The following is a 22,264-nucleotide window of genomic DNA, read 5'->3' on the forward strand; positions in this document are numbered from 1 at the left end:
CCATAATGGTTGTACCAGTTTACATTCACACCAATAGTGTAAGAGGGTTCCCTTTTCTCCACACTCTCTCCAGCATTTATTGCTTGTAGACTTTTTGATGATGGACATTCTGACCAGTGTGAGATGATACCTCATTGCAGTTTTGATTTATATTTCTTTAATAATTAGTGATGTTGAGCATCTTTTCATGTGTGTGTTGGCCATCTGTATGTCTTCTTTAGAGAAATGTCTATTTAGGTTTTCTGCCCATTTTTTGATTGGGTTGTTTGGTTTTTTGATATTGAGCTGCCTGAGCTGCTTGTATATTTTGAAGATGAATCCTTTGTCAGTTGCTTCATTTGCAAATATTTCCTCCCATCCTGAGGGTTGTCTTTTTATCTTGTTTATGGTTTCCTTTGCTGTGCAAAAGCTTTTAAGCTTAATTAGGTCCCATTTGTTTATTTTTGGTTTTTTTTTCATTACTCTAGGAGGTGGGTCAAAAAAGATCTTGCTGCGATGTATGTCAAAGAGTGTTCTGCCTATGTTTTCCTCTAAGAGTTTGATAGTGTCTGGCCTTACATTTAGGTCTTTAATCCATTTTGTGTTTATTTTTGTGTATGGTGTTAGGGAGTGTTCTAATTTCATTCTTTTTCACATGTAAGTGTCCAGTTTTCCCAGGACCACTTATTGAAGAGGCTGTCTTTTCTCCATTGTGTATTCTTGCCTCCTTTGTCATAGATTAGGTGACCATAGGTGTATGGGTTTATCTCTGGGCTTTCTATCCTGTTTCATTGATCTATATTTCTGTTTTTGTGCCAGTACCATACAGTCTTGATTACTGTTGCTTTGTACTATTGTCTGAAGTCTTAGCTAGATCTTCTGGATAACTTGCTGCGGCTTCTGCATCAGCCCTTGCTGCTTCACCTTGTGTTATGGAGATGACTTCTTTCCTTAAACCTCATGAATCAATCTGTGCTAGCTTCAAGCTTTTCTTCTGCCATTTCCTCATCTCTCTCAGCCTTCATAGACTTGAAGGGGTTAGGGCTTTGCTCTGGTTTAAGCTTTCACTTAAGGGAATATTGTGGTTGGTTTGATCTTCTATCCAGACCGCTAAAACTTTCTCCATATCAGCAATAAGGCTATTTCACTTTCTTACCATTCATGTGTTCACTGGAGTAGCATTTTTTTATTTCCTTCAAAAACATCTCCTTTGCATTTACAACTTGGCTAACTGCTTGGCCCAAGAGACCTAGGTTTTGGCCTATCTCAGCTTTCAACATGCCTTTCTCACTAAGCTTAATCATGTCTAGCTTTTGATTTAAAGTGAGAGACATGTGACTCTTCCTTTCACTTGAACACTTAGAGGACATTTAGGGTTATTAATTGGTCTAATTTTAATACTGATGTGTCTCAGGGAATGGGAAAGCCTGAGGAGGGTAGAGAGACAGGGGAATGGCTGGTTGGTGGAGCAGTCAGAACACACACAACATTTATGGATTAAGTTCGCTGTCTTACATGGGTGCCATCATGGCACCTCAAAACAATTACAATAGTTACATGAAAGATCCCTGATCATAATCACCATAACAAATATAATAGTGAAAAACCTTGAAATATTGCAAGAATTACCAAAATGTGACACAGAGACACAGAGTAAGCAAATGCTATTGGAAAAGGGTCACTAACAGACTTGCTCGACACAAACTCACAATTTGTAAATAACACAGTATCTGTGAATCACAGTAAATCAAAGTGCAATAAAATGAGGTATGCCTGTATTGCAGGTCTTCTGCTAATGAACTGCATCTAGAACTACAACTAACTTGCTGTCTCCTTTAATATGATATGCATATACTTTCATGAAATTTCTAGAAAATTATGTGCTCCAAGACTATAAACCGCAGAAAATTCATCATTGTTACACCATTAAATCTCAGTGGAAGACAGAACAATTTAAATGTAAACAAATATACCTCTAGTTTACTACCAAAAGTTATCTAAAACCAAGATGCAGTATCTTATTTTAATTCTTGAAAATTGTATTTTGAAAGACTTTACATTTTCCCTGTTCTTGCCACCATTTTTATCAACTGGAATAGAATTGATGATGGGATTATTTATGCCATTTTGTATACATTAAAAATTCAAGGGCTTCCCTGGTGGCGCAGTGGTTGAGAGTCCGCCTGCCGATGCAGGGGACACGGATTCGTGCCCCAGTCCGGGAAGATCCCACATGCTGCAGAGCGGCTAGGCTCATGAGCCATGGCCGCTGAACCTGCGCATCCGGAGCCTGTGCTCCGCAACGGGAGAGGCCACAACAGTGAGAGGCCCGCATACTGCAAAAAAAAAAAAACAACATTCAAGCCTGTTGCAAGTATGTACTTGTTAAAAACAAAAACAAAACCCTCAAAGCTGAAAAGATATTGTAAAATTTTTCATCTGAAAGTTTGTTTGGTAAAAGAAGATATCTAAATGAGAAAGTTTTCTATTATGAAAATAAATATCAATTAATAAACAAATTTTTATAATTGATCTACTCTATATTTACTCTAATTAAAGATTAAATTAAAGCTCAAAAATTTTTATGTTTTTAGCAAAGTAGAAAATAGCGACATCTTGCTGTTTGCTTTGGCTTTCTTTCTGTTACTAACTCTCATGTTGATAGTTGCATAGCATGGTATGTTAATTAATTCCCAAGGCTACAAAATAAATTATTCTTAGAAAATATGATCTACCCATTTATCTTTTGACAACATGTCAATGGAATATTCCTTAGGAAATACAGCAATTAAAGGAATTAACAATTAAAAGGTATCCATATTTCATGGTTAAAACAAAAGCATATAATTTGTATCAAAGTACTTTGAAAAATATGGAGTGCTGTGCAAATGTAAAATAATAATAACTTTTGTATTTTTAATCTTAATTTTCCTAGTGTCTTTTCTCCTGTTTAGTAGGGCTTCTTTGTGCCTTGCATTTGATCTCTAATTCCATTTCTTTTTCTCTTGGCCAACCCTACCAGGCAGAGAATAAGAAAGGGATAAGGAACTAAAAAAGCACTGTGCTAGGCCCTTTAGATAATGATCTCATTTAATCTTAGAGCATGGAAAACTCTCATTATTAGATAAGTCAGGTGTCTGTGACTCTTCTGGCCATAGGTGAAATAGGTCTTGGTTATTGTTTTGTTTGTGTCAGCTTTTGTCTTGATGTTATTATTCCTGTTAGTTTCCTTACTGCTACTTCAATGATCCTGAGTCCTTGAAACAAACAAAGAAAAAAAACACAGGCCATCATAAAATGATTGAACTTGAAAGGATCATTAAGGATCCTCAAGCCCAATCAATTCCCTTCATTGTAGAGATAAAGAAACTAGGAGCAACATGACAAGGACTAAATGCCACAAGCAACAATCACCTTTCCCCTGTTCAGTTCAAAACTGCTTCACCATTTATCATCTCTAAGAGTTAGGACAAAAGTATGACCAAGGTGCTGTGATAGCATGAGGAGGGATACTTAGCTGGTGTGTGTGTGTGTGTGTGTGTGTGTGTGTGTGTGTGTGTGTGTGTGTGTGTGTGTGTGTGTGTGTGTGTGTGTGTGTGTGTGTGTGTGTGTGTGTGTATGAGAAAGAGAGAGAGAGAAAGAGAGAGAAATGCAGAGAAACAGAAAGAGTTCTCAGGAGATGGGTGAAAAAAGTTTTCCTGCAGTGATTGACACCTTAGGATCAATAAGAAGTAATCCAGGTCAAGATGAAGAGGAAAGGGCATTAAATTCAGAGGAAATAGCATACTAAAAAATGTGAAAGGTTGAGAGAACATGGGTGTGTGAAACTGAATGAGGGAATTAAAATGGCATATAAAATGGCCAATGGAAAATATCATTAATATTATGAAGACTCAAGAGGTAAATTCTTCTCAGAGATCTGTATTTGTTTTGATGATCTTGTACTTTAATTATCTTATGGGATTCACATACCCCTCCTCCCTATGTTTTTCTTTTTTACCATGGCTACCAGGAAGCTTAGTGCTTAGTTTTGTATTTTTTAAAAAATAAATTTATTTATTTATGTATTTATTTTTGCCTGCATTGGGTCTTTGTTGCTGTGCGTGGACTTTTCTCTAGATGCGCCAAGTGGGGGCTACTCTTCATTGTGGTTCGCGGGCTTCTCATTGTGGTGGCTTCTCTTGTTGCAGAGCACGGGCTCTAGGTACGCAGGCTTCAGTAGTTGTGGTGCACGGGCTCAGTAGTTGTGGCTCTCTGGCTCTAGAGCACAGGCTTAGTAGTTGTGGTGCACGGGCTTAGTTGCTTCGTGGCATGTGGGGTCTTCCGGACCAGGGATTGAACCCGTGTCCCCTGCACTGGCAGGCGGATTCTTAACCACTGTGCCACCAGGGAAGCCCTTAGTTTTGTATTTAATTGTGGTAGCCTCTTTTGAGACTTGTTTTTCTGATATAATTATATTATCCTTTTTTTAAATTTCCTTCTTATTTATTGTTTAAGTTGTCTTTAAAAAATTATTTTTGCTTACTTATTGACGGTCTGAAAGAGTTCCTGATATGGAAGAGAGGGGAACTCCAGAACAAATTGTGTCTACTTCTCTACTTCTGGCCAGGACTGTCCCTGTATTGACCAATGACTTTTTCATGGCTGTAGAGAATAATTTTTGGTGTTAATAGACCTGTGATTCAGTGGCATAATGATTTAATTAAAATGTTGAAGCTTAGATGTGACAAGCCAAAATGGAGACCAGTTAATTAAGCATAGAATGACCTTTTACAATAATCAAAGAATTTCCTTTATTTCTTCCAGGGATTCAAAGTTTAAATAGACTTTTTATATTCCACATAAAATATACAGGCTTAAAGTTTCCAGGAAGGTATTTTTTGGAATTCTAATCTTTTTTCTTGATTGATTCTAAAATTGGGATAATGTACCACCCCTAAATTCCTGAAAGTAAAAATTTTTTTCAGATCTGTAGTCACACAGTCTGTTAAATTAAACAAACATTTTTTCCCTGTAAGCCATACTCAAATTTTTTTTGAAAGAAAGCAGTTTTTTTGAAATAGCAGTTTGGGGCTTCCCTGGTGGCACAGTGGTTGAGAGTCCACCTGCCGATGCAGGGGACACGGGTTCGTGCCCCAGTCTGGGAAGATCCCACATGCCGCGGAGCGGCTGGGCCCGTGAGGCATGGCTACTGAGCCTGCGCGTCCGGAGCCTGTGCTCCGCAACGGGAGAGGCCACAGCAGTGAGAGGGCCGCGTACCGCAAAAAAAAAAAAAAAGAAAAGAAAAATAGCAGTTTGATAATAGTGAATGCTATAATTTGGGGGATCTTGTAATTTTCCAATAGGGAACACTTGAGTACAGCATTAAAGTGATTTTCAGCAATGTGCCTTGATTTGGCTATGGTATTATTATTTAGCATTACATTATTTTCTGTTTACTATTGTACATAATCAAGACCATGAACTTATATAGGCTTGAATGCCACAGTTGCCCATATACCATGACTGTGTCAGTGGGATGAGAACTGAAGCATGCCTGTGTGTTCATACTGGATATTTTCATGACTGATCGCAAAGCATGCAGTTAGATTGACTGTAGCAAGTCACTCCAATATGTTGTACAACAGTAATTTTGTATATTTGGATTTAACCCATATGGGAAAAAATATCACCAAGTAAAGCTTTGTCTAAAAATATGATTTTTATAGGTTATTTTTTAAACTATCACTTCTCACTTTTGTCCTTGTTTCGCATCGCTTGAGCTGTAAGTCGAAGGGCTCAGAATAATCACTGAATTCATACCATATGACCCTGCTGCATGTGAGAACAGATACTAGTCTATATAAGGAATAAATGTGTGTTTTAAGGGTTTCATGTAAAGATTTTAAATCCAGTTTTTCCATTGCTTCCTTTAACAGACAGATGTGTCTACAGAAAATATGTTGGCCCCAAGAAATAGTAAAATCACTCTTAGGAAAGCAGCAAATCCTTTAAAGTAACCATTTTAAAGGAAAATTGTGAATATATCCCTGAGAAAATAAAATAAACATTCCATACTGCCATTAGAGAATTACTTTACAGGCGGAAGTTTTCAAAGACTGCCCATAAACATCTAAACCTTTATAGTGTGTATCCTTGTATTAACTCACAACTTCCTCTCCACTATTCTCCCCCATGAAATCTCTGCTCAAGTCTTACGTTTTTCTTGCCATTCTCTGAAGATACCATGAGCTCTTGCCTCAGGACCTTTGCATTCAAACTTTCCTCCCTCTATGCTTAGCAAGTTTCTACTGACTGTCCCCCCCCCCCCACTATTTTGTTTACATTCAGTCTGATTTCACAGGAAGTTCTGACACACAAATTATACCATAGAATTAATCTTACACGGAGCTGAGCAGACTGCCTTCTGATACCCACATGTCAGTCAGTTATTACCTGTGGGAAACCCTAGAAGGGATGGTGGAAGGCAGTTTGTGAAGGGTGGGGAGCAAAACCTTGCAGGCCTGGCGGTTTCTGTCAGCTTAGGGCAATTCTCTGGAGAATAGGGTAGCTGTATTGGCACCTTATAAATTGGATCTTGTTGAGGCACCAACTGCATCCACTGTAAAAGCGGTTCATAAATATGTTGTGTCTAACAGGATCAGCATGGTAGCATACAGCAACAACAACAAGCAATGTACATTCTACAATGGCATTATGGGTTATTAGATTTTATTCATTTCTGTGTATCAGAAGCTGAATGAATTAGCAAACTGATTAAAGAAGAAACTTGTAGGTTAGGAATCAATAAAAGTCTTAATAATCTGTGAGATAATGAGCTAATTTTAGCACCCAACAACTTGCATTCAACCAGAATTTATTGAGCTCTTACTATGTGCCAGTTCCCATACTAGGCACTGGTGATATAAAGGTAACTCAAACAGATGTTCCACCCTCCCCACAACAAGGAGCCTAAAATATAGTGGATTAATTAAATATTATACATCTAAAACACACACACACAGATCTTGCATGACAGTTGAATATTTTGTCAGATTAAAATAGACTCCCATGCTATATGTTTTCAGCATTATATGATAAGAAAATTCTCTTTTAATTTTCAACTCCTGCACTGAAGATTTTTTTGTGTGTTTGGGTTTAATGGATAGGACAATGACATAATGGAAAAAAACATACATGTTGTGATTAAACAGATATATTTAAATTCCAGAGCAGGACTCATTCTGAAATTTAAACCTTGGCAAGTTACAGAATAAATTTGAGCCTTGTTTCTTTATCTCTAAAGAAAATGGCAATGAAATACTTACTGTGCAGGGTTAATGTGTGGTCTTCAAACAATGTCAGTTCTTTCCTCTTTCCAGAAACTATATGTTGAACATGGGTTTTGAAAGAGAGGAAGATAAAATAGACTGCTTCCAATTACTTTAGGACTATCTGACAATGAAAAACTCTGAAACTGCACAATTTCTATCCTGAACGTTAGTATTGCTACAAATTTTTGGCATGTGCAGAAGTTTTGGAAAGCAAGCCTTGTTCTTGGTAAACTGAAAAATATTAATCAATTTTTATTTCTCCTATTCCAAAGAGCTATCTGAGGGAAAAGGAGCTCTTTGGTACGGATTTTCTTTTTTCTGTAACTGAATTTTTCTATGATCTTTCCACAATCATCATGAAGAGAAAAAAATTGGTTCACCTGACTAAGGCTCACATAGAAAAGAACTAATCTTCAGCTGCTTAGTAAATTCCTACAAGTTAGAAGATTTATGTAAAAGGCAATAGGACAAAAATGCAAAGTTTTATGAGCCCTATAGTTGGGTGAAGACTAGACAAAAATGTGAAGAAGACAGTGTTTGTCTTTGGTGTTCCTGATCTCTCCTTTCACTCCTCCATCTTGGGTATACAGGGCTCTCCAGTGCTTTCCCCTTTCTCCTTTATTGGAGGTTCTGTTAAATTAACTCTAATTTGTAAGTGTATTACCTCCCTCAAGGGTATTTTCTGGTCAATAAGGAGGCAGGACAAAGTCAGAGGAATATATGTATAGTCAATTTGAGAAATATATGATTCTGTAAGGAGTATAAGGAATATGTTTCATGAACTCACGGATTTTTACACCTAAATAAGACAGTTTGATGTGGTAAAATGAACACTGGACAAGCATAGTGGGCATAGGAGGTTTTTTCATCCATTCTCCCTTTTTGAGCAATAGCATAATAGTATTACAATTTCCTTCTGTGGAATTACCTCTCCCCTATTAAGTGAAAACTTTCTGAGACCATAAATCAAGGTACGTGCCTCACTGACTAAGAGGTGGGTGGATGACCCAAGAGTCAATCTGACTTTTTCTTCCTGGTCCTTGGACTTGTTAATGGAATGATCCAGGAATAAAGACAACAGTTGGTTCCTCATGTTCTATGATTGCTCTCTGTCAAAACATTGAACAGTTCCTGTTCCTGAGCCCACTGTAGCTACCTGGTTTTGTACTTTCTGATCTTGGCACTTGAGGCTTTGCTTTACTTCTGTGAGAATTGCATTATCTTCTAGCACATTCCTTCTTTCTTAGGATAGCCAGGGCGGTTTCTGCTGCTTACAACCAAAGACTGACATCCGACTCAAGGTATCAGGAGACGTGATGGCTCTGCGTGAAATACTTGGCATATCTGGTTTTATTTTTCTCATGTGTGAAAAGGAAGTGGTCGAACTACATGGTTTCTAATTTCTTCTCTAATTATAAAAAGAAATAAATGTATAAGGTTGCCCTCCTTAGAAGTCTTTAATAATTCTGAACATATGCCTATTCCTAGTGAATAGATTCAGGGATAATGCACTTTCCCATTAACTGCAACTTCTTATTTGGTCTCTTAGCATGCCTTCAGCCTCTAGGCCCTGGAGTCCATTTAAGGTCATTTAAGCAGAGGCCACATCTGCGGTATCTGAATTATCTGGCTAAGCATCCTGAACTCATTGGATATTTGCCAACCATATGCTAGATCAGGGCCGGTCAGAATGGCCTCATTTTGAAGGACTATTTAAATGGCAAGAGAAATTACATCCTAGAGAAAGGAAAACATGGGTAAAGAGCCCAAGGAATTGGCACAGCTGGGTATCATTAGCAATAATCAAACCTTATCCAAGATAAAAAGCAACAGGAAGTGAGATGGGGGCAATGTGTATATGTATGTGTATGAATATGTATGTATTTATGTACTCGTATGTGTATGTGTATATATATATGTGTGTGTAAGAAATTAAATGTGTAAACACTTTTTAAAAATCTTGTTTCTTCTGCCTGCTTTGCCCTCTCATTCCTCACTTGAATCTTTCTACTGTGTTCCAATGAGAGTGTTTGATGTACTGAAATCATCTTAGAATTTCAGTCTTTGAGGCAGTGACTTTAATGCTACAGACTCAGAGGAAGATTAAATAATTACATCATTAACAAGAAAAAAAAGTGCAAATGTTAAACAACTGCCGGAGAATCTAACCAATGTGAAAAACAGATCCATAAAAGATCCATATCCTTTTCTTCTCCAGTTATTATATATCTTATAATGATTAATTTTCTGATTATAAAACATTTACTTTAGAAAACAATAACTTGGAAAATAAATGAAGTATATATAAAGGAGCAAATAAATATTATCTATACTTTTACCATCCAGATATATCCACTATTAGTATCTTGATGTATTTTCTTTTATTTGCAGAAAATGTTTTTTAATGAAATAATACAAATTTGGGCTTTACTGAGCCTAGTTTGGGAATTCTTCTAATTCTAAACATGCATTTAGTTACCAATTAGTTAGACAAGAGTTCCCTTAGCAGCCCTTAATTTAGCTTTAAAAATATTCTTCAAAAATAATTATCCAGCAGATTTTATTTTTGAAGCTTAAATTTGGTGGTTTACATTTGCCTCTCCCCCATCCCAATCCCTTTCACTCACTCCATTGTACCAATCTTTGCTCACCTTCAAGTGTAAGCCAAAAGTCCCCACCCCCAACCACACAAATCCACAGGACATGTCAAAATAGGAAGAGATAGTCAATGATAATAATTGAACACATGTGGTAGATACCTTACCAATGACTTTTTGTGTTTTATCTCATTTAATCCTCACAAAGCCTTATGATAAAGATACTATTAATGTGCTCATTTTACTGATGAGGAAACTAAATCTCAGGGGAAGTAAATGACTTGCTTAAGATGGTCATAAACTAGTTAGTGGCAAAGCTGACATTTACTCTCAGGTCAACCTGATCTCAAAGCCACTATGCTACTGTAGCATGTAAGGGCAAAGAAAAGCCATGCCTAGACAAAATTGTGAAGGCAAAAGTCTGTGTTTAGTGCTCTTAATTCCCATCCAGTAGGAGCCCTTTTTAAAAAATAGTCTTTGATGGGAAGAAGGGTATTCATTAAGGGCTTTCTGTATTAAGGTAGGTGAGATACTTTGAACATTATGATGTTTGTAGGGAGCATTGACCTCTAGAACATTAGATCTGGCATCTAGAGTTCTACTAAGTTATCTAGCTATACTAAGTATGATCTCATTCCTTCAATTTACAGATAAAAAATGGAAGCCTAGAGAGATGAGATTATAATTTCTTGGCAATAATAGAGTATGGCCTAGAATCTGTGTCTCTTGATTCTCTCAATCTAGAGCTTTCTGGTCACACCGAGGCTTCTTTGTTTCATAAGGTAGATGAATCTGATGAAACAAAATGATTTTGAATGGACTTTGAAGAGTATTGTTTTTCCACCTGCTAGATGATTTTCTCTAGGTTCCAGTTTTTTAGGCCAAGGCACACAGTGGCTAATATTTACTTTCAAGGCTTTGTGTCTTTCTGATTTTATCAACAGAATCACTTGAGATTCAACCAGTTCATATTCCTAAGTTTTAAAATGCCCATGTGAAACATTTTCTGTACCATCTGTCCTATGTGTTGTTTCAATTTATATGGAACCACATAAGGCAGAAGTTATGTCTGAAATGGTTTCATGTTATAATGTGTGTTCTTTTTCTCTTTTTGGCTCTTTGTTATAATTTTTTTTAATAGAAAAACATATCAAACACAAAAACTAACCAAATGAAACAAAAGTATAAAACACAGTCCCTTTGCGTAGTTTAACAGAAAAAGTAGTTTAGAAAATAAAAGGATAAATTGATGCATGTAGATCTATTTCTGTTTGAATTCTTATGATTGGTCTCAAGTCTACTTGCCTTGGAAGAGTTCATTCTGAATTTTTCCATCATGAAATTCAGTGCTTCTCTTCAATCCAGAACTCAAGGCCATTACTGAAGCCACTTTACCTTTAGTCTGGAAGGTACTTTCTTTCCCATTGGTTTTGACCTTAAGCTTGATCTTGACCTTCTGAGTTTGACTATTTAAAATAATTAGGTTGCAGAAATAACAAGAACATTTCTCATTAGATAGAAATGATGAGAACAGAATGTCTATTTAGTTTTCTTCCGATAAAGTGAGCTGAAATTCCCAGAAGACTGAATAAGAATAGATAGTAAGGGCAGATGTTTTCAGATTTGTAGACTTATGAAATAATTCTGTGAAATGTCATTTGAATAAGTATATGCTTTACAAAACTAAGCTCTGTCAGCACCACACCCAGGACATTTACTATAATACTCATTTCAAATAAGCATGTATGGATTTTCTTTTTTTTTTAATTAATTAATTTATTTTTGGCTGTATTGGGTCTATCTTGTCTGTCTTGACCATGGGACTGGAAGCTTCAGGAAGCAGGATAATGTATATCTCATTCACCACTGTGTATCCAGGATCAAGCCGAGTGATTGGCATATAGTAGACATTTAGAAAATATTTGATAATAAATGAATCTAAGCCCCACATAGGACAGCATTACCCAGCATCATAGAATAGGGCTTATCATAAAAAAAGGGGAAACCTGTATTTTTTCCTTCAGGCTTTACCACTGTCAGGGAATTGAGAAAAGGATTTCTGGATGCATAAATTTTCTTTTAGTCATGTGCCGAAGGATACAGGATATAGGATATTTTTGAATACTGTATAATTGTGAATATTAAAATGTACAAACTCATACAACTCAATAACAAAAAACCAAACAATTCAATAAAAAAATGGGTAGAAGAACTAAACAGACATTTTCCCAAAGACATCCAAATGGCCAACAGGTACCTGAAAAGATGCTCAATATCATTAATCATCAGGGAAATGCAAATCAAAGCCACAGTGAGATATTACCTCACACCTGTTAAATGGTTATCATTAAGAAGACAATTGATAACAAGTGTTGGCAAGGATGTGGAGAAAAGAGAAACCTTGTACACTGTTAGTGGGAATATAAATTGGTTCAGCCACTATGGAAAACAATATGGAAATTCCTCAAAATATTAAAAATAAATCTACCGTATGACCCATCAATGCTACTTCTGGGTGTATACCTAAAGGAAATGAAAACAGGATATTGAGAGATATATGCACTCCCATGTTTATTGCAGCATTATTCACAATAGCCAAGATATGGAAACAACCTACGGCCCACCAACAGATGAATTGTTAAGAAGTTGTGGTATAATACACACAAATGGAATATTATTAAGTCATGACAAAGAAGGACATCTTGTCATTTGTGATAACCTGGGTGAATCTTGAGGACATTATGCTAAGTGAGGTAAGTCAGACAGAGAAAGATAAGTACTTTATGATCACTCATATGTGGAATCTAAAAAAGCCAAATTCGTAGAAACAGAGTAAAATGGTGGTTACCAGGGGATGGGGGCAGGGGAGGAATGGGATAGAACATATGTTGTTTAAGGGTACAACCTTGCAACAAGTAGTAAATAAGCCTTAGAGATAAGAACTTAGTTATTCTAACCACTCAAATGATGAGAAATGATAATTAGGTAAAGTGATAGAGGTGCTAATTATTGATAAAATGACAATCATACTACAATATATAAAGGTATCAAAATCAGTATGTTGTATCCCTTACATTTACACAGTGTTATATGCCAAATATATTTCTATTTATTTATTTTTTAAAATATTATTTATTATTTTTGGCTGTGTTGGGTCTTCGTTGCTGTGCATGGGCTTTCTCTAGTTGCGAGCGGGGGCTACTCTTTGTTGTGGGCAGGCTTCTCGTTGGCAGTGGCTTCTCTTGTTGTGGAGCACAGGCTCTAGGCATGCAGGCTTCAGTAGCGGCACTTGGGCTCAGTAATTGTGGTGTGCGGTCTCTAGAGTGCAGGCTCAGTAGTTGTGGCACATGGGCTTAGTTGCTCCATGGCATGTGGGATCTTCCAGCACCAGCGCTCGAACCTGTGTCCCCTGCATTGGCAGGAAGATTCTTAACCACTGAGCCACCAGGGAAGTCCCATATACTTCTATTTAAAATGTACAAATATTCATTTTGTATTACATACCTAAATATAAATGAAACTAAATTTGTTTAACTTATGAGAATTCCAAAATGTAAGAGATTTATAAAGGTAGCCAATCCTTGACCGTATAAAATGCTTTTCTTCCCAAAGTAATGATAGATTAGATTTCTAGATGTATAAATTATAGGCATCCATCACCTATAGGTAGGGAATATCTGGGGTGAAGGAGATAGACAAAGAAGACCTCTATGAAGAGATGACATTTAAATGGAATGCGTGATAAAGTGGGGTAGAGGTGAGGTGTTGCGTTTGGTTGCTACCATCTATTTGAGCTATAGGTCTGAGCTAAATTTTTAAATATATTGTGTAGCATCTCTGTAATACGATGTCCACATTACAGATGAGCAAACCTAGGCCTTAGTTACCAAGGTCACAAAGCTAGTAATAAGGGGAAGGGGGGAGGGGGACATAATCCTGGGTCTGACTCCAGAGTTCATAGCCTTTGAAACTCTAATTCCATTTCCAGAAAAACTATCATAAAGGAATAACTAGAGATTCAAATACAAATTTAGGTAAAAGGATGATTCTCTCAACTCATTGTTTTTCAAATTCCCACTAGTCTTTGATTTGGGGGATGAGGAGGGATTTCAGATGGAGTTATAGTTTCATTTAATCACAGTCCTTATCTTCCAAACAGATAACCCCAGAGATTTATGGCCTTTTGGTCATCACCAGCTTATATCTTAACCCAGCAATCTTATTTTAATATTTCTTTGTTAAATTTCCTGTAAATACTCCAGCTTCTTAAATTCTTTTTGAATTTATCGTAACATCTTACTGGCTCTCTCATTAGGGTTAATGAGTTAAAGAAAATCTTTTATATGTGTTAATTTTATATTTGCTTGAGAGTCATGATTTTATTTTTTGAAAATTATACTTTAACATGGAGGATAAAGAGTCTATCTTCATTACTCAGTTTTATTGTGTTTTATTGATGCTCGGTAAAGTGGGATTATTTGTAATTTGCTATGAGTATTTATTCCTATTACTTGATTCATAATTCACTGTGTACATTTATGTCTGTTAAACCTCCATACAGGAGGTTTTATTCTTTTAAATTAGTGCTTTTACAAGGAAATTCTCAAAGATTTTCAATTAGGTGAAATATCCAAATTTGATGGACCCAATTAACATTGGCAGTCAGAACCCTAATGCCCAGAATAAACAAAGTAAGCAGGGGCCAATTTGGTGCTATAGCTAAAATTAAGTTGACATCATCATAGATCCTTCTGTACCTGATTTCCTCCTTTGCCTCATTCTCCTTTTATCCTCTGGTATATACTTTGCAAGGTATGTTGAGACAGGTATTTTAAAGAGCAATCAAGTTGGCCAGTACTTCATATCTGTTCGCATGCTTTTTTTATTTGCCATTCAGTAAAGTGAATGGATACCCAATTGCTAACAGCATTATTTATGCTTGGGTTCTATGCCTACAGTGTTCCACTGGTTTAAAAGAATGTAGATTCCAATTTGACAAGCAGTGTTTATTAATGGATTTTTCCATTTCTTTCAGTGGAAGTTAATGACAGATAGTTAAGATTGCTTTGAATTTTGAGGAAACTCTTTGATATGAATACAGTGGACTGAAAACAAAGCATTCACTTACTGATCACATCTCATTTGTCTACATTCCATTAATTCTATGTAGTGCCATGCTCATTGACTTAAGGTGTTTTGTGTTTGTTATGCTAATGTGCTGTGGAAATAACACCTTTAAAATTTTCCAGCTCAAAGTATCCTACATAACAGTTGAAAGTGATAACTTGAGCTTTGAGGGAGGGGGGTACTGTATCAACACCAACAGTACTTTTCAGTTTTGTAAAAACAACAAAGTAGTTGAAATGTAAATGTCCAACTTTGCCTGATCGTTGTGTCAGGCGATTTCCATTACTGATAGCTGTTATGTATAAACCATTTAGTCATCTCTCCACAATTAGGGACCAGGGAGTTGCCACATTACTGAAAAAGAAACTAGAAGCTTCCTTTGTGTTTTATGTTTACTTGCTGTAGACAAGTTAAACCATTGTTTGGTCCGGGATGTTGAAGTTTCAAATAAGTCTCAAGACTTCTCATTGTGTCCTGAAACTTTAAACTTTTCTAAAGCAATTATCTTGCTTTGACACTAACTGGTGAAGTGATGTTTGGCAAGTCAGTTAACCTCTACCTTCTAGGTTTCCTTATCTTGAAGGGGTGGCTATTGAAGTAGGTGACTGGGAAGATTTCTTTTTAGTAAGCATTTCTGAGTCTTTAATTTGGGCCTTTGTCTAATGATATCCAGAGATTTACAGGCTATAACAAATTTGTGAATTTTCTTTTAAAATAATGACACTCTACATTAGTGTTTACAGTTTACATATTACTCCCAGAAACAGGTTTGTCCCTTCATAACTAACAGCTTGTGGTGCATAGTAAGTGCTCAGTATACATGTTTGTTGTAAATTAATTCATTCATTCTACTACAAATGTTTAAACCTTCCTAGTTCAGGTTTGTGTTTCTCCAAGTATTAGAATAATAATAGATGAGAAAAACATTTGGTCTTTCCTCATTTTTTTTTAACGGAAATGAGTTAATCGTGTCCATTATAATAGAAGGTAAATCTTTTCTTAAGTGATTTGCAATAGGTAAAATGTGGAAAGAGCACTGGATTTGGGGGTAGAGGAACTTGTTTCTAGTCTGGTTCTGCAACTCAGTTGGACAAGTCATATCTCTTACCTGTAAAGTGGGAATAATATCTCACAGAGTTGTGACGTATAGCACTTCATCATCTGTGAAGTGCTTTACAAATGTGAGATAGTCTCATTCTTTGATTAACTTATACAACTCTACATGCTAGATTTAGATCTCTTAATTCTTTTCCCCCAGGATTGAAATGGAAAACTGGAAAAGTTGATGAATTTATGCTCACAAAACCAGGTCGAAAAGCCAGGGCAGCTGTGACAAGGTTGAAGTTCATCCATCAGAAGTGAATGAAACAGAGGGGTCAACCTCCCTAATCATTTTGATCACCAGGATAATGATGACTGACCAATTAGACTAGTCATTGATATCCAGCATAAAGATGGCCATAACAGATGTGATCATCCCCACTACAGATAATTTAATGGAAAACAACAACCATTAATAACACGACTGGAAGTAAGGAAACGTGGATTTAGACTCCTGCCAATGACAAGGAATATGATCTAAAGTTAATCACTCAATCTTTCTGAGCCCTAGTTGCCACTTCTGTGAAATTGTGGTTGGGAGTAAATGACTTTCATGTTTCTTATTTGGCATCATTGCTGATTCCTCTTCCAGCCATGCCTTCAAGTGATGGAGCTGAGGTAGGTATTTTCTTTTTGTTACATTTCTATGTCTTCTCAAATTTATCTGGAATGGCATTTTAAACTATTCTTTATTTTGTGCCTACCAGTCATTGTATTTTAGGTTAGTCAAAACATCAGTCTTGGCTTTTATGATTTGTAGTTTGGAGAAGATGTTTCCAAAGGAAATTTAAAGAGACTAATAATTAAATTTATCTGTTCACAATTCAGAGAATAAATTAGGCAGGCTCTTTTAACAGCAAAAATGATTTTCTCAACATAGTCCAAATTAATAAAACAAAATGATTGTAATGTAAAATTATGTATACTTAAATCATAAAATAGGACTTCTGATTTTATTAAATCAGATCAAATAAGGTTTTTCTTCCATAGCACATTATCACTCAAGCTTAAAAATATTTTGAAGGTAAGTAAAACGATGTTCTAAGCTCACTTTTACAGAGAGAAATTCTTCTCAGGAGAACTAAACAAGTATATTTACATTTTGGCATCAAGACTGGTAAGGCTGGTAAACTGTCTTCCAAGGAAACTAGAGAAAGTGGTCTCCCTTGAGACATGTAAATGTGAATCAACCTGGTGAAGCAATTCATGAATCAACCTTAAATAACTAAAATGAATCAAGACCTCTTTATAATATCACCTTGTCACCATTTATTCATTTACCTGTCAACCTTATTTGGATGTTATAAAGGGCCAACTAACTAAGAAGTGAAAACTCAGAGAAATGCCTGAGGACTGTAGAAATTTCTTGAGGTAGGATCAAGCAGGATGGGGGCTCAGCACTGGGTCTCTGCAGCTGGCAACACTTTGCTGCTTTGTTAGTGTCAGCTATATTGGGTACATTGTTACTGGTACAAAATCAGGGTTCTGTGCAGCGAAGAGGAGGAAATGGCTGTTGGTTAGGGAACAAACACTGTCTTCCACAGGTACTATCCAGCACACTCATATCTGATTGATTTCCTCTGAGTAAGTATCTGTTCAATCATTATTTCCAACTTTTACTCCCTTTCTTTTAAGCTATGGAGCTGCTAGAAAAGAAAAAATAATTCCGTGCAAAATAGAAAAACAAAAAAAGCAACTTCTTTCACTTGAATTACTGAGTTAACCGCCATGGAGTCACAGAACTCTGAAGAGCAGTTTGTAATCCACTCAAGTTTGCCAGTTTTTAAAAATTGTGACATCCGAAAATAAGGACATAATTTGGGGCTAGTTCGGCAGGCACAAAAATGATCTGTCAACTCACTTGTTTATATCTGGTAGATGTTCTTTAACCCATTGCCTGTTTACCTATATACCAGATTAACCAAAATTTACCATTCTGTCAGTAAAACTTGCCCATTGAGGCCCACAGTGCTGAAGACTGAAGGCTAGGGAGGCTATTCTCTAGTATACTCTGCATGTCCCTCTCTCAGTTGAGTAGTACACTTACCAAGACTTGGTTGTGCTTTTCTAAGCTGTTCATAATAGTTGGACTTGTTACTGCAGTAATGTAATTTGAATATTATATAACCAAAGAAATGTGAATGCAAAAATAAAAATGCTATCTTGTGAGAACTGTGTTGACAAAAATTAACTCAAAATGGATCATTTGACCTAAAGCTAAAACTATAAAACATCTAGAAGAAAACATAGGAGACAATCTTTGAAACCTTGGCTTAAGCTAAAGTTTCTTAGATGGAACACAAAAAGCACAAACTATAAAAGAAAAAAAAACAATACATTGAACTTCATTGAAATGAAAACATTTTGATCTTTCAAAGAAGATGAAAAGAAAAGCTTGAACTGGGAGAAAATATTTGCAACACATATACTTGGTAAAAGACATATCCACAATAGTAAAGAATAAGAACTCTTACAATTCAATAAGATTATTCAATATTTATTATATGTAAAAAAATAATAAACAGCCCAATTTAAAAATGATCGAAAGGATTGAACAAATAAGTAATGGATGGTGGATGTTAAGAGCCAGGTTTCTCTCTGTTGAAGAGGGAAGTTACAGATGAGCAAGAAGAGAAGTCTAGAATGAACTAGCCTTCTGTGATACTGGATTAGAGTCTGAGACATCTTATGCATCCACTTAATACATACACAAATGGATAGATACAGAAACAATTATAGATCTGTTTGTGGTTAGTACACACAACCTAGTTCTGTCTAAGATGGCATAGGGGACTTCAAGTACAGCTGGGCCTCATGGGAACAGGAAAGCAGTCTCTATAATCCGGCCTCCTGAGAACTCATCAGGTAGCTTCTCTCTCTCCTCTGATGCTCTCTGTGGTCACATGGTGTCTTGGTTATCTCACCTAATGCTGCTACATTCTCCACTTTTTCTTACAACTGGCTTTTCTGCTTATGAAACTGCATGCACATGGTTGCAAATGGCCACCACTTTAAAAGTCCACATTAACTAATCACTCAGTGCCCACCACCATCTAACTGACTTAATCTCTATGTCTCTTAGATTTAGTTCTTTGGAGAGGATATCATTGAGCCAGCTTGGATCACCTGTGTCTGGGGAGCAAGGTTACTTGTGTAAACATGGCTGCTGGGCAAGCAGCTTCATAGGTGTGCGACCTGTGCAGTCACACGGGGTCCTGGGCTCAGAAGGGCTCTCCACACTCACTTTAATGTTCCACTGTCACTGTCATGAAATTCTTAATTTTCAAATGAGGGCCCCATAAATGATGTAGCCAGTTCTGTCGCTGGGCTCAGCTGTGGGGCAAGATTAGGTGGTGTGAGTAGATTCTCTTATAAGGAGATACTGGCGATAGGAAAATTTGGTGTATTTAGAGTCTTGATTTTCAAAACTAGGCTTCTCCCTTCTTTGAACTCACATCACTGCTTAGTGCCTCATTCATCTTAACAGAAAATATTGGCTCCTAATAGGTACTATTCTGTGCTAGGCACTGAAAACACTCAGTGAACAAGACAGATTTGGTTCTTTGTCATGGAACATAGTGTCAAGCCAAGTTTACCCCAGTCCTAGAGTTACTGCCTTGTTCAATTTTTTCTTAAGGAACTGCCATTTTGTCGTGACCCTTCTATCCTGAAGCTTCCTGTCTGCTCTAGTCATAACTCGGGCAAGTGTAACTGAAAGGCATGCCTGGGACCTTAGTGGCAGAGACTGGTAGGGAAAAGAAGCCAGTAATAAGATTTGTAGATTTGCCAGGCTGAAGGTTCCTTTATTGCCCCCCTTCAAGCACACTCAGTCCCAACAAACTGATAGTTGGCAGCCTACTATGGCAAGTCCAAAGGACATAGTAAGCTTATTTCCAGCTGTCATTAATATCCAAGTTAGTCTTATCTGATAGGAAGTGGGAGTGCAAGGCATCAGGGAGTAGTAAAACTCAGATGGGTAGCAACATTGTGGTTTTAAGTCCTGGATTTATTTTGTAGCAAGATCCTTAGCTAGCAGCTGGGACTATAAGGAAACAAGGCCTTCCTAGTGGAAAGTGCTGGAAGAAGTAGGGAGGAGGTATGACAGTCAAGTATATAGATGCTCAGATATTAATAAAGATCAAATAAGGAAGCCAATGCAGAATACATCTTAGAAGGCCTTAAGAGAAGGCTGAGATCCCTGGACTTCCCTCAAATCATGGTCAACACAACACCATGACTATTCTTAGATCCAACCAGCTGCTGATGCTTCCTCATATTGCTCAGAAGTGGCTCAGGGACCAAGTGCGGCTGAGTCCACAGGTTGAAGATATCAGAATCTACAACTGATCGAATTTGCTTAAATGCATAAATCTGTGAATGTTGTTAGCTCTGCAGTTATTCATTGCTGAAAGTTAATCACTTTTTCAGGTACTCATCTACTTTGTGGTATACTTCCCTTATAGAGCATCCTTTGTGATGTTTCTTGCAATAAAGCCAGTTTGCTATGGCAGAAATTGCTAACCCTTCTTCCTATTAGGAAGAGAACACCTGAATTTGGCTGATCACATGACTGCCCAACTTTATTTCTCAGCATCCCAGGCAGCAAGATGTGGCCTATAGAAGACTAAGTTTTGCCAGTGTGATGTGACTGGAAATGATGTGTGCAACTTCAGCATCATTTCCTTAAGAATAAAGCTGCTTGCTTGGGACTCCTACTTTCCTTCTTTCCACTGGCTGGATAGTGGCTACAACTGCAGCAGTGTCCTTGATGTGAAGAGTGGCAGAAATAGCAATCTGGGTCCCAGGATGATCTCACCAAATTGAGCCCACCAATTTGGGACTGTTAAGTGAGAAGTGAGAAAAAAACAACCATTTTTTAACCCACTGTTTTTGGGATCTCTTTATTATAATGGTGTAGCCTATACTCTAATTCACCTATTTGTTGAGGACTACTTTGTACCAGGCATTAGGTACCAATGCTCTAAGCATTTGTACATATTATCTCATTCGGTTCTCTTGACCACACTCTCAAGACAGTACTAATATCCCTATTTTATAGGTTGCTAAATTGAGGTTCAGACAAGTTAAGCAACGTACTCAAGATTCCATAGCTACTAAACGGCACAAGGATTCAGATTCAGGGTTGTTTGACTACATAGTCCTTGCTGTATCTCCCACATTTTGCTACTGAGCCTTCCAGGATTTTTGTTTCCTCTGCTAGTGTGGCCTTGTAGAAATGTCAGTTGCAGATAGTAAAACATCCCCCTCCCCATATCCCACTTTCTTCATCAAGAAAAAGCAGAGAGTTTAATACACATTATTATTAAAGGTAATAAAACAAGTGGGATGGGCCATTTCCAGTTATCTTGTTTACCCCTTTGATTCTATCTGCAGCTTCTTCTTGTAACATTATTAATGAGGTTACAACTCTGTGTACCCAAGGAGTCATTTTCTGTGATGTTTCCTTTTCTGATATATAACTGAAGGGAAGCTCTGAGACTATTAGAAGAATTAACCTTTCAACTATATAAGATTCTTATTGCTCGTATATATTTTTTAATTACAGGAGAATGTCATCAGTAGATACAAGTATAGTCTCTACTTACATGAGCAACATAGTGGTGGGTATACAGTATTGCTCTTTTTATCTGGGGAAGCCTCAGTAGCAGGAAGGGTATGAGTTAGGTAGAACTGAACTCTAGCAAAGTGTTACTTTACGATTGAAAAGCAGGAAGTACTGAGATTAAAAACACACCAATATCTTCAGGAGACAGTTGTGAGTGTGTGGTATTGGGAGAGAGGATGTGGTCTAAGTCATATAAATAACAAATATTTGAGTTCACTAATTGTCAGGCACTGCAGGCATACCTCATTTTATTGCACTTCACTTTATCGTGCTTCACAGATATTGTGTTTTTTACAAGTCAAAGATTTGTGGCAACCTGGTGTCAAGGAAGCCTATCAGCTCCATTTTTCCAGCAGCATTTGCTCACTTTGTGTCCCTGTGTCACATTTTGGTAATTCTTACACCATTCCAAACTTTTTCATTATTATTATATTTGTTATGGTGATCTATGATCAATGATCTTTTTTTTTTTTTTTTGGCTGCATTGGGTCTTCGTTGCTGCATGTGGGCTTTCTCTAGGT

General features: G+C 36.9%; 1 protein-coding gene across 8 annotated transcripts in view; it reads left to right on the top strand.

Annotated features, from left to right (window-relative positions):
* The window catches only part of LOC141275931 (uncharacterized), a 247,128-nt gene that overhangs the window by 77,539 nt on the left and 147,325 nt on the right, over nt 1-22,264 (top strand). For 4 of the 8 annotated variants that reach the window (XR_012324616.1, XR_012324615.1, XR_012324617.1 and 1 more), the window contains exons 5-6: nt 12,470-12,642; nt 16,275-16,735. The exons of 1 other annotated variant lie outside the window; for it this stretch is intronic. Coding sequence is in view for 1 of the 7 variants with exons in the window: in XM_073789244.1 (XP_073645345.1) it covers nt 8,540-8,609 (70 nt within the window). In the remaining 6 variants the exon portion in view is untranslated. Of the gene's footprint in view, nt 1-8,539; nt 9,233-12,469; nt 12,643-16,274; nt 16,736-22,264 lie in introns of those variants that run through there. 3 more of the 8 variants (XR_012324623.1, XR_012324620.1, XM_073789244.1) reach the window with 3 other exon arrangements.

Source organism: Tursiops truncatus, chromosome 11, assembly GCF_011762595.2.
Source record: "Tursiops truncatus isolate mTurTru1 chromosome 11, mTurTru1.mat.Y, whole genome shotgun sequence".
Classification (NCBI taxonomy): domain Eukaryota; kingdom Metazoa; phylum Chordata; class Mammalia; order Artiodactyla; family Delphinidae; genus Tursiops; species Tursiops truncatus.